We start from the raw sequence: 13,473 nt of genomic DNA on the forward strand, positions 1-13,473 counted from the left end.
CCCCCCGCATCCAGTAAAGGATGGAGATTCTCCTCAGCCCTCCTTTTGTTGCTAATGTATTTCTAGAAACATTTTTTTATTGTCTTTTATGGCAGTAGCCAGATTAAGTTCTAGTTGGGCTTTGGCCCTTCTAGTTTTCTCCCTGCATAACCTCACGACATCCTTGTGGTCCTCCTGAGTGGCCTGCCCCTTCTTCCAAAGGCCATAAACTCTCCTTTTTTTCCTGAGTTCCAGGCAAAGCTCTCTGTTCAGCAAGGCTGGTCTTCTTCCCCGGTGGCTCGTCTTTCGGCACATGGGGACGGCCTGCTCCTGTGCCTTTAAGATGTTCTTCTTGAAGAATGTCCAGCCTTCCTGGACTCCTTTGCCCTTCAGGACTGCCTCCCAAGGGACTCTGTCAACCAGGCTCCTAAACAGGCCAAAGTCTGCCCTCTGGAAGTCCAAGGTAGCAGTTCTGCTGACCCCCCTCCTTACTCCTCTGAGAATCGAAAACTCTATGATTTCATGATCGCTATGCCCAAGACGGCCTCCAGCCATCGCATCACCCACAAGTCCTTCTCTGTTCACAAACAACAGGTCCAGCCTGGTGCCTTCCCTAATTGGACCACTCACCAGCTGTGTCAGGAAGTTATCTTCTTCCACACACTCCAGGAACCTCCTAGACTGTTTCCTGATTCTATGCTGAATCTGCCAATCGTCCATTTCTCTCTGAAGGACTTCAAAGGAATGCGTATAGGGGAAAATTAGAAGGAACAATTACTTGTTAACAAGTCTGTTGGGTAGTTTCTTCACAACCCTAAGACAGTTAGTGGTTGGTTTATACCCTGAAGCATAACTATTTATATCTCTTACAAACATCTGTTGTAGCTTGTATATGTTAAAAATTATATTACTGAACTCCAACAGCTTACTTGCACCTTATGTTAACGTTACTGGGTGGTCCCTTTGCTCTTAATTACGAAGGAGTAAGTGAGGAGTGATGTATGTTAAGTGATTACTTTGTGTACATGTTTCTGCTCACCTTTAATCTCTTCTCTTAGATACTCCTTAACTTGCACAAAGTCTCCACATTTCTAATTATGATTATCCCTCTTAACTTAGCTTCCTTTCTACTCCACGTTTTACCTTCATACTTATTTTTATTAAAGGCTTGAATTTTTTTCCTTTCGCTTTGTTTTGCAGAACACAATGCTTTTATGAATTCCCTTTCGCCACAGATATCAGTGGAGTTTCTGATGGCAGTTCATGCATCAGCTTCCAGTTTACATGACCTTAAACATGTCCTTGAGTTTTCCTCACACTTTGTTTTCAAAATAAATAGAATGAGAGTTAATTCTGTTCTGCATGAAGCAGACTGGCTGACTCTCTCAGCCTCGGGTTATTTTTTTTTTTATTTGTAACTCTTTGGTTATAACACAAATGCACAGTTTTCCTTCTACTCTTGATTTCTTTAACAAAGAATAATTGGCATTTTTAAAGCTAAGTTGTCCAGAAGTCATGTGTTCTTAGGCCCACTTCAGATACCTTAGGCCATATAGTATTGGGTATAGCTGTGCTGGTTAAAGATGGTCCTGCTGTGAGTTGATAATCGCCACACATGAGCCAGAAATTACCACACTAATAGGTCAGCCAAGAGCAGGGGTTGTATGAGTGCACAGCAATGTGCTTCAGACCAAGTCAGCTGGTTTACATCATAGCCACCTTTAACAGCGGGTTGAACTAGCCTAGCTGACTTCATGTAAAAATGATCAGAAATCATTCACGTGTTCTGTGGGCTCAGTGGTAGAGCTGTGTAAGTAATTAGCTCTGGCAGGGTGGCAGTGATAAACATCTGGGAGTGATACCAGCTTCGTCTAGCATCGTTGTTTGCTGAATGAACATCTGCTTAGGCTGTGTATCTGCTAACTAGAACTGGATGCTGTATCCTAAATTAGGTTATAAAAGCCAAATGTGTAAATACCTTTTCAGTTATTTTTCTTAGTTTAACATAGTTTGTCTCTTACCACTACTGGGTAATGAGAAGATGTTTCTCTTTAGTGAACCAAAGTAATTCCTGAGTTAATTGCCTCAATTTAAGTGTGTGATGAGCTCAATTTGTTCTTCTTGATTTGCAGTAGTTGTCTTCACTAAATCTCATCAGTTGCTGTCTTGACTAATAGCTTAATCTTCTTCTGCTGTAATTATAAGTCAGAGGGGAAGTTCTTACGGGGAGATAAAGGATATACCTATGTAGAATTCTTTCCAGCTGTTCCCCTGGGAGAGAATAGGGCAAAAGTCCTTCTTGAGGAAATAATCTATGGATCTAGCTCAAAGCTGTGCACCTCTTTCTTCCTTTGTGTGGCCTGAGGGATTTCCAGATGTGACATGTCTCTTCCTTATGGAAATATGGAAGGAAGGGTTGGTCCAGCTTGTCTGATTCTCCAGAAATTCTTGCCATGTCCTACTGTCTTCACCAGTTTACATGTGTTATCTTTGTTGCTTCCCTCTCCGTGTTGTTCTTTCTGTCACTAATATGATCTCACATCCTTGCTTAACTCTAAGACATTCTTCCTCTTCTATGACTGTTTTACCTCTTCGTATTTCCTCCTTTCTGACTAAGAACTTCATCTTTCTCCCACAGCCAATTTCTTTAACAGCATTTTGTGAGGAACTTCTTCAACTTCTAAAACAATCACTGAATAGTGTTTACTCTTTCTTCATTGATCTGTTCAACTGTTCTACTTTTATTTTGAGGGTAGTTTGGTTTGTGCTTTGGATATCATAGTCAAAAATTAAATGTGTGCCTTTTGAGAAGGAAGAAAAGCTGCATTTTGTGTGTGCCCTTTCACTCTATGAATACAGAAAGACAGTGATGCCCCGGTTGTAAGCTACCACTTTTGAAAGAAAATAAATGTTTAAACATAAGGCAAATGCTTACGGGGCTGATATTTTAGAATATGTCCCCTTAACGTATTTTGAAAGATATCTCACTTTGCTATTGTGGCAAATGCTGATTTAACTTTAACATTACATGATTCAAAACTATTAAAAAAAAAAAAATTGAAGTGCTTCTATCAGTGAGTGCCTTTATGTTGTTCCCATATTTTATTTTATTTTTTTGGTGGAGAAATCAGTAATATCTTTGGAGTTTCAAAGAAAGAGATACTGATGTTCTATGAAGACAGATAGACAAACTAGAATGAGAAAATACTTTCATTAAAGCTATTAGAAAAACTCTAAATGCAGTCTTTACTCTTTTGCTCTTTAAATTGTAGTCTTAAAAAAAACATACTTTAGCATAGGAGTTCCCAAACTGTAGCATACCTTTTAGCTAGTATTCCACAAGCTACTTAAGATGATACGTGCGTGTTGTCTACAGATAGAAACTTGTTCAGCTCTGCAAGCACATGACCCAATGCCAGAACCAAGATCTGCTCTGTCTGCTCGTATTTGTGGTTCCCAAGATGCTTTTGCGTGCGTAAAATGGCATAGACTCCCAGAGAGTAACAGCTCCATTTAAGCATGAGTGAGTGAAAGTCAATAACCTCGTTTGTGAAGGAAGTCATGCTTACGTCATCCTGGTGAACTTCTCTGGTCTTTAAAGTGCTGCTGCTTTTTTTTTTTTTTTAAAGAAAGAAATTGCAGTAATGCTTAGGAATTGTACTTTGCATAGAACTTGATGCAAAGTAAGGCTTGAGGTTTGTCCTGAGGAGTTAGGTTTGTCTCTGTGCCTGAGACTTAACAACTGTTAAGTAAACACAGAAGGGAATCTTGAAATTTGTCCTGTGTTTCCTAAATGAAACATTTACTTGAGACTATTATAATCTGTAGGGGAAAGTATCCAGAAATGTAAAAATTGCTCTTCAAAATGGTCATATACTGTAGTAGTATGCAATGGTGAAGGAAAGATTTTAAAATAGTTGAAAAATTTGTAGCGATTGAACACGTAACAAAGAAAAAAGGTTTTGTTTCAGATCTTAAATTGGTGAAAATTCTAATACTTAGTTCTTCGATACTGACATAAGTGGAAGAGAGCAGAAAATCTGGAATTAATATCTGGATGTAATCTTTTTCAAGACATGAGCTGTCTACTTTTTTAATACGAATATTTTTTATAGTAGCTAAACATTAGGACTCCCATGTGTCAAGGAAAATTGAGTTCTATGGTAATATTTAATGGTAGTAGCTTAATGAATTATGTGATTTCAGTTGTAATGGCTGACAAGAAAATGAAATGTGAATTAGTAATTTGATGGATAAACTCGATATATATATTTTTTTTTTTTAAATTACTGAATGTCTAACTTTAAAAAAACATTTAACTCATCTGGGCACCAAACTCCAGCTAATCCTTAAAGAGAATAACATAAATAAATATATTTGTGTTATAAATCCTATTAAAATTAGTATTTCCCAAAGTATCAAATGTCTATGAAAATGAGATTTCTGAATTCCTCGGTCACTTTTGAAACTGTGTAATCACATAGGCCTAACTGTTTAAAAGTTGCTGGATATTTTTCCATTCTTTGAGCCTTAAATGACTTGGATGGTAGATTCCTGATGTCAGAAGTGATTTGAGACTTCGGTTTCTAATAGTAATTTCAGGGTCTAACTTCAGAATGTGGGATTCATACTCATAAGTAAATAGGGTATTCCTTAACACTTTACATTTGGTTCATTGGTTGTAGACTATTATTATTTCAGTTACAGTAATGCTCAATGTGTTGCTAGCCTTTTCAAAACACAGAAACATAAGTCTTTGCTCATTTCTAGATTTTATGTATTACCTTAGAATAAGTAGTGCAAAAATAAAAATTTACTTGAAGTTTGTGAATGTAAAAGAACCTCAGCCTCTTATTAAAAATCTTACATTAAAACATAAAATGATACAATGAACTTTTTGCTGATGAAACCTGTTGCATTTTCCAACTTGATTTTTTTTTTTTTTTGAGAATATGCACGTAACTATCACTGTCAATAAACTCACTGATTTTTTGGGTGGAGGTGTGCATAAATTTTAACTTTTTTCATCTTTTAGAACTGGATTCTAAGTGGTCACTTTTGTAACTGACTTTTTTTTTTTTTTTAAGAATATTTGTTCATACTTATGATGATTTGACATAATTAATGTTTTATTAACCATGATGGCAACACAGACATTAAGTATAGACAACTATCAAGATGGACAACAGGTAGGTGTGTTTTTCTTTCTCAGTGAACTAAATACAGTTAGCAAGAGAAAAAAGGTAGTGACTTTTTCCTTAATGCCTGCTTTGGCATTGTTTAAGTATCTGTTCTTGTTTGTAAAACAAGATCTTTGAAGTGATAAGCTGCTGTTCTTTAACACTTGGATATTTATTAAAGGCTTAGCTAATCTTTGCATGACTTTGCTTAACTTCTGGAAGAATGGTTAGATAAGGGGTTTTCTTCTGAATCTGCTCTAGATGATTTGTGTTCTGTAATGTTCCTATTCTTAGGAAAGTCAAATGACCATCCATAATATTTTGTGTATATGATTCTTCATGTATATGTTCTTCATGTATATGTTCTTATGTATCTCCAGTTACAATAGATAGATGACGTTTACGCAGTCGTAGACTTGATCTTGAGCAAGTGAAGGATAAATTTAGTTATCTAGAATTATATGCTACTTTGACTACATTTAAGTTGATGAGATTATGCTGCAGGCTGCAAACTGGTGAAACACTTGAATTCATTTTAATGAGGTTATTGATTAGAATTGCTTAATAGAAAGCTGGTCAGTGGGCTTCCAGTTTCTTATTTCTGTTAACAAACAGCTAAAATAATGAAACATACTCAGATATGTCTGGTCATGATGTTTCTTTTTTGTACAACAGGCTGTATATTGCAACAGTTTGAATTGCTAAACTAAAATACTGTTAACTGGAGACAAGTAATGCCATGGCCTGTACTCTGAAGACCCATTTTTACGTTACTATGTGTCAGCCCTAAGCAGTAAATACAAGTACTTCTGTCAGCAGATGGCAACAGTTGGCGAACAGTCAGAAGAAAAACAGCAACTTTTCCTATCTCTTATAAAAAGATGTTCATCTGAATGCAATCTGGGATTATTGATTTTTGTTGTTGTTGTTTGCTTCTTTTATTGCATTCTAATTTCTCTCTCTCCTCTCACCTACCTTACATCTTTTACTTTATTCCCCCAGCAAATACATGCCATCCTGTGACACGTCAGTGAAAGTAATACATGTTTTTGTAAAGAACGGATTGGGAGAGAGCATTTTCTTTCTATGTGTTTTGTATTTTAAGCTCTCAGTGACCAAGATAGACAGGTAATTTGGGTGCCTGCTGCTTTTGTAGTTTGGAAGTGGCCCACAGAAAATAGCTTGCAGTTTTAAGTGAGCTATTTCCTCCTTCTAGTGAGATAGAGCCCTAACTGAACATTCCCTCTCTCTTCAGACTCTGCAGATGTATGGCTCAACATTTATAATCGCTTGTATGAGTCATCCCCTTTTATTTTGCTCCTCCTTCTTGTCATTAGCCAAGAAATGAGTCCATTAGTTGCATCTTTTTTGCAAGCATTCTGCTTAAAAATCGTCTATGCTTGGTGAGGAAGCTTTTTGCAAGGCAGGCTGCTCTGTTGGGTAGGATAGCTGGCATTTTCTCAGTTTCTGATTTTGCTAGGAGATGGCTTGGCCCTGACAGGTAATAAAGCACAAACCTTTTGGTTCTCCCAGTCGTCTTGTTGGGAATAGTATAAATTCCTTTTGCTTATGTTGTGTGGAAATAGATTAAATTCTGTCAGAGTCAGGTTCTCTAATAGTTTCTGGAGGCCAGCTCTCCTCTCGGAGGGTTCCTGTGAGTGATGTGATATGTACATCTCATGGGAAAAGAGGGCAGAGGATTGCATTCTGTACATTTCCTTTCTGCAGGTGTCAATTCTGGCTGCCTGCTGATATCTAGAACAGTGTCTGCCCTCTACTCGAGATAGAACTTGTTAGGGTTGAAGTAGAAAAAAAAGATTGCAGGGATTTCTTGTCTTTGTACAGATGTTCCCAGTGCTCAAAGGGGAGAAAACCAAGGAGTTTGGGTTGGTGGGTGGGACCTATGACTTTCAGAGGTCAGGTTCCTTTAAGACCTTTTAATCTGAAAGATACTTAGCTGGAGGTGATGGGAAAACCACTTTCAACACCTTCAAAGGACCTCAAAGGCATTACCAGCCACCTAGTGCAGTTTAGGAGGTGCTCAGTAGAAGCTGTGTCTCTATGTTGTTTTTCCAGTGGTGACAGATGGTGTAACTGTGTGTTAAATGGATTTGTGTTAAATGGATTTGTAGAAGCAATTACTGCTGTTTTCTCCAGTAGCTTGATATTCCTAAAATAATGTTATTACAATATGTAAATTTGAGTGGTAAAGGTCAGGGGAGGTTATGCTCCTGATAACTGAACGATTGGAGGAACTGAATCCAGTTCCTGGATGGATTCTGTTCCTTCAATCTGGAGGAACAGAATATTTCAGTTCTTTGTAAGAAAATGTGCATTTTAATGGACAAGAAAAACTTCAGGATCTCTTTTCTTCAGTATCCTGATAAAATGGACAGTAAGAAATAAGAAAGAAAACTTAAGAGTAGAAACTTTACTTTCTGTTGTTTTCATTCTAAAGGCTTTTTATGCAGACATCCCCATAAATTTTTTGGAGCAATGTACTCTAGCCTATTCCAAAAATAGCCATGTCAGAGTCAAAATGCTTTAACAATTTACTAATATCTGTCATTCCCATTTTAAAGCCGAGTGCAGAAACTTGAAGTGACCTTTAAACTACCCATCAAAAAGTGTCAAGGATTAAAAGAGGGGTTTTGTTACTGCTGTGGCTTTTTGTGTAACTGCCAAGTCATACCAACCTTCTGGCAATTTAGTAGCCCTTTGCATTGCTATTTCCTTAGAAAACAGTACACTTATTTTATGTCGAGCATACAGATTTACTTACAACTTACTCTTTTTCTACAGATGCAAGTAGTAACAGAATTAAAAACGGAACAAGATCCCAGCTGCTCTGAAACTGATGCAGAAGGGGTGAGTCCTGCCCCTGTAGAATCTCAAACTCCAATGGATGCAGACAAGCAGGCCATTTACAGGTAGTAATGGACTTGTGTTCTGTCTTTTGAAGGGTAAAGAATAGAGGATTTTTTTTTTTTTTAATTAATAATAAGTAGCTTAGAATCAGATGATCTCTTGGCTAACTGTCTCAATAGTTTGCAGGGAAGAAATGAGATCAAATTAGCTTCACTGTCAGTCTTCAGCCAAGAAAAAAAAACTTCCCTTTATTGTGGGATTCTTCAATTTCAGCATAATTTTAAAGGGTATTCTAAAGATGGCAGCCTTTAAAGCACAAGTGAAACTTAGCAAGCTACTCGGACTGTTGAACTATGGTCACTATTTATTATACTGTAATTTTTATCTTTAATGTGAGATTTTATTTTTATTGTAATTAGGTTGATCTTTACTCCCTTTTCTTTAGGGATAGCAATCTATTGCCCAGTAATTAGCTCAAACTGGATTAAATGTTGATGTATAAACGTACTAATTTGAGATTTTCCAGTGTTAAGTGCTGCGCTAAGCAGTATGCTCAGTTTTGATGAGGTTAAGTGTTCTTTCACTTTAAGTGCTTTATAAAGACATAATTATTACCAGTTTGCAGGTAAAAAGAATACAAACCAAACATCTGAAGCAGAAAGATGTATCCACTCATTTACAGACTTGTGCTAACAAAATCATCTGCTCTGAGCGTGGTTTCATAGGAGGCCTCTGAGTACAGCCTGCATACTATTCTCAGTTCTGTAAAGTTATTTGTGATGTGTAAATAAGGCCCACATGGAAGAATAAATGGATTTTATCAGACTTCATTTCATAATTTAAATCTGCATTCATCCTATTTGTAAATCCTAATCCTCGTTTCTAATGCACTGTATTAATGTATTTCTTGCCACTCAATTACAGTGAATTAAATAGTATGTCATAGCTTTTTAGCTTATGATTGTTCTCTTTATTTAAATATATGTATTTTACTGCTTTACTTGCCTCTAGAGTGTGCAGTAAATCAAAATGAAAAAAAACCCCAAACTTTCATCATGTTTTGCTATAGCCAGTGGTCTTATATGCAGTCTCCTCCAAGACTTGTCTTTCTGTTTCTTACATGAGTGACTGTTACCTTATGTGAGCTAGACTTCTTACTTTTTCAGTAATGTACATATAAGTGAAAATACTTATGCACGTATTTTAACTTTTATTCTAGGCACCCACTGTTTCCTTTGTTAGCACTATTATTTGAAAAATGTGAACAATCTACACAAGGCTCAGAAGGCACAACTTCTGCTAGTTTTGATGTAGATATTGAAAATTTTGTAAGGAAGCAGGAGAAAGAAGGAAAACCCTTTTTCTGTGAAGATCCAGAAACTGATAATTTAGTAAGTATAAGCTGTTTCTTTTATTTCTGAAACAATCATCACATTTGCCGCCTCTTCCTAATTTCTGATCTCAACTGATGCTTATAGTTTCTCCTCACACTTTTCTTCCTACAAGAGATTCTTCTTTATGTTAATGCTGAGAAACTTTTTTTTTTTTTTAATTTCTTCTGACCCCTTTTTTCCCTCTTATCTGTAAACTTACATTGGGCCCTTCACAGTTGTTTCCCATTCTAAACTGGCTGAAATCAGTGTATTAGAGACTAACAGAAACATATGCTTGCCATAGCCAGGTTGACTCTGCAAATCAATTTTAGAGTGTCAAGTGTATAACATATGTTTATCAAAAACATGTAATCAATGTAAGCTTTTTTCCAACTTTTTTTTTAATCAGGGTTCATCTAGTTAATGTGGGAGAAGACCTGTTATAAGATGAGCTTAGAAACTCTTTAACATATACAAATATTTTTTCTTACGTGTCATTGTCATCTTCAGGCTTTCTGAAAGTCCTTCCTGTGATGAAGCTGTGATTTCCCCAGTCCCTTAGTCTCCCTCTTGGATCACATCTCTAGAGAACACCTCTCTTGGCATGCTAGTTTCTAAACTGTCTACCTGCCTTCGTCTCTTTAGAGTCATGTTGCAACTAGATTTTATCATATTCAAGAGTGTTAGCATTATAGGCGTCAAGTGTTTTGTTTCATTTTTGAAAACCTGTTCCTTTAAGGGGACTCTGTAATAAAACCAAGTCTTCATCCTTAAGTCTACCTCATAGGAGAAAAGGCTACTTAAAATATTCACATTCACAGACAAAACTAAATTGATGGAAGGTTGTACACAACAGAAATGGTAATGTTTTAAAGCTGATATCTAGAAAGATTTATGTGGGCAAATAATATCCTTTGTGGGAGGCTAAGGTAATGTACCTGGAGAAAACTCTTAAAATCAAGATTTAAACAAGAAATAAATCTGAGATGCTGTTTAGAATTGGCAGGAGTGTTGCAGTGAACAGCATGTTAGGAGGGGCACATATTGTTGCAAAAAAGGGGTCAATTTTGACTGCTTTTGCAAGCAGCCTAAATAGTCATCTTGCATAACTTGATTTCTTTCCAAGCACTTTATGACCAATCGTTAGTGTACTTAAGTTCTGGAAAGATAGTATTTAAATAGTGTCATGGAAAATAAAGCTACAAGAATCTCTATGTATAATTATACCAGTGTGAGAGTAAAGAAGGCAGAAGACAGTATGTTCTAGAACGAGGCAAGCTTTTACAGCTCTAGTTAAAGAGGCATAAAAATCTATCTTCTCAGCTACTTGTTGTATCCTTTTAACTGTAGGTTACAGTGCCCAGGATTGAAATATCTTAATACATTGCGTCAGTGATCTTAGTCTATGTAAATATAAAGTCACCTTAGATTAAATCTTCTTCAAAGATGGATCAAGTTAACACAATTCACTTTCTACTAATCCACCTGCAAGAGTGCTTTCAAAAAGTTCTCTTACAGCTTTGGCTGTGGAACTCTTTGTCTTACAGAAGCTTTTATTTTCTGCTTGGAAGCTTTTTGAGGCTTAAATAAGGTTTTAGTTTTGGGTCATCTTCTAACACAATGCCCTTCAGAGTGATGGGAAAGCAGCTAAAGGAGGATGCATAATATGATATATAATGATACTCTCAGTATTAGTGTAGAGATTCTCGGTGTATAAATGAAGAAGTGAAGAACAGGCATTGTCCACTTTGACCAAAGTTACAACTGGAATAGAATTGAACCCCCAAAATCTCAATTTAATATCTTAATCATTAGATCTTTGTGGGCAAATTTTGATGCAGTTCGCGTGAGAAATATTTATTGATACAGACAGTGACTTAGTTTTCTAAGTAGAAAGAAGCATTGACGTACCTACTAAAACAGTTCCATGAATAAACCTACTGTTGTCACTGTAGGAATTAAAAATAGAACATGAAAGAAGAAAAATAAAGGCAAGGGAGAAATAAACAATAATTCTCTTTAGTTACTGCCCAAGTGTGAGCAGCAGTGGTGTGGGGTGCTTTGCTTTTTTAATTTTTTATTTGAAATGTGAATGGTGTAATATTACATTTATGAAATACTTGTAGCACAATATAATGATTGTCTTACATTTGTAAGCAGAAGTAAGTACTTCAGAATGGTTATAATGAGATGGTCTGTCTGTGGAGAGTATGGCTATTCCATTGGGGTGCAGAAATCCTTGTAGATTGAGGGCCACTGGTACCATAATTTTAGATCTTTCTTGAACAGGAAAGGACTCAGGCAAATTTTGAGGGGGGAAATGCATTACTGAGGAAGAAGGAGATAAATACTTTAAAGAGCCATTAGTTTCTGAGGAAGACTAAATCTGGGCTAAAAACTGCAGTTCATCACGGATGCTAATTTGCACGTGTACAGAATCTTGTGGGACCTTTGGTTGTTAAAGAATGAATTGCACACAGAATTCCCCAAATAACATACCAGTTTCAGGATCTTGTGGTTTGACCCAGGTATCTAGAAAGTTGACTACCAGGAATGCTTTTAATTTTGGAATTGCTTCTTTCTTTGTCTCTTTCACTCTGTAATGTTTGGGTTTTTGTTACTGCTATCAGTGACACCTCCGGAGTGCTGCTTGCACATCACATGTGAATTTGAAGACACCAATAAAATTTTCCATGGTTCTTTCTTCAAAGACCTTTTTGAATATCCTTGCCTCCAATACTTTACTCAAAAATGAGTTAGTTCCGTTCTGCATGAAGCAGGTCTGCTGACTTGCTAAGCCTCAGGTTATTTTCTTCATTTGTAACTCTGAATTCAACACAAATATACTGTGTTCTCTTATCTCTCTAATCCAAACTTCTTTTCAGAAGCACATCTGAAATCTAATAGTTGGAATGTAGTAGTTCTGGCTCAGTGGATGAGGAAAGAGAAATGGATGTGGTTTATCTTTAGTAAGGCTTTTGACATTGTCTCCTATAATGTTCTCATAGACAAACTGATAAAATATGGACTAGATAAATGAGCAGTGAGATAGACTGAAGACTGGGTGAACTGCTGGGCTCAAAGGATTGCGATCAGCAGCATGAAGTCCAGTTGAAGGCTAGTCATTAGCGGTGTACTCCAGGGATTGATATTGAAACCAGTACTGTTTAACATCTTCATTAATGACTTGGATGATGGGACAGAGTGTATCCTCGGCAAGTTTGCAGATGTTGCAAAACTGGGAGGAGTGGCTGATGACCAGATGGCTGTGCCACCATTCAGAGGTACTTCGTTGCTTTTGGAGAAATATGCAAACGGGAATCTCATGGAGTTCAACAAAGGGAAATGCCAAATCCTGTACCTAGGGAGGAATAACCCCATGCACCATTACACTCTGGGGGTCAACCAGCTGGAAAGCAGCTTTGTGGAAAAGGACCTGACAGTCCTGGTGGACACCAAGCCAAATATGAGACAGCAATGCATCCTTGCGGCAAAGAAATTCAACATACTTGGGCTGTGTTAGGAAGAGCATTGTCGGCAGGTCAAGGGGTGTGATCCTTTCCCTCTGCTTGGCAGTGGTGAGACACATCTGGAGTGCTGGGTACAGTTCTGGGCTCCCCACTACTAGACATAGACATACTGGAGTGAGTTCAGCAAAGGACCAAAAAGATGATGAGGGGACTAGAGCATCTCTCATATGAAGAGAGGCTTAGCAAGCTGGGACTGTTTAGTCTGCAGCAGTGAAGGTTTGGGGGAATATTATCAGTGTATCTACCTAATGGGGGAATAAAGAAGACAGACTCTCTGAGTCTTCTCAGTAGTGCCCAGTGAAAGGGCATGAGGAAATAGATGTAAATTGAAACACAGGAAGTTCCATTAAAACATAAGAAAAAACATTTTTAGAATCATAGAATAGAATCATAGAATCATTAAAGGTTGGAAGAGACCTCCAAGATCATCGAGTCCAACCATCAACCCAACAACACCATGCCCACTAAACCATGTCCCTAAGCGCCTCATCTACCCGTCTTTTAAATACTTCCAGGGATGGTGACTCAACCACTTCCCTGGGC

General features: G+C 37.2%; 1 protein-coding gene across 4 annotated transcripts in view; it reads left to right on the top strand.

Annotated features, from left to right (window-relative positions):
- PKNOX1 (PBX/knotted 1 homeobox 1) overlaps positions 1-13,473 on the top strand; it is a 45,869-nt gene that overhangs the window by 7,867 nt on the left and 24,529 nt on the right. For 2 of the 4 annotated variants that reach the window (XM_009327995.1, XM_009327996.1), the window contains exons 3-5: positions 5,067-5,168; positions 7,962-8,089; positions 9,247-9,418. In XM_009327995.1, the coding sequence (XP_009326270.1) occupies positions 5,118-5,168; positions 7,962-8,089; positions 9,247-9,418 (351 nt within the window). In that variant the 5' untranslated portion in view covers positions 5,067-5,117. Of the gene's footprint in view, positions 1-3,355; positions 3,503-5,066; positions 5,169-6,161; positions 6,288-7,961; positions 8,090-9,246; positions 9,419-13,473 lie in introns of those variants that run through there. The other 2 variants (XM_009327998.1, XM_009327999.1) reach the window with 2 other exon arrangements.

Source organism: Pygoscelis adeliae, unplaced genomic scaffold, assembly GCF_000699105.1.
Source record: "Pygoscelis adeliae isolate BGI_AS28 unplaced genomic scaffold, ASM69910v1 Scaffold154, whole genome shotgun sequence".
In the NCBI taxonomy this organism is placed as follows: Eukaryota; Metazoa; Chordata; class Aves; order Sphenisciformes; family Spheniscidae; genus Pygoscelis; species Pygoscelis adeliae.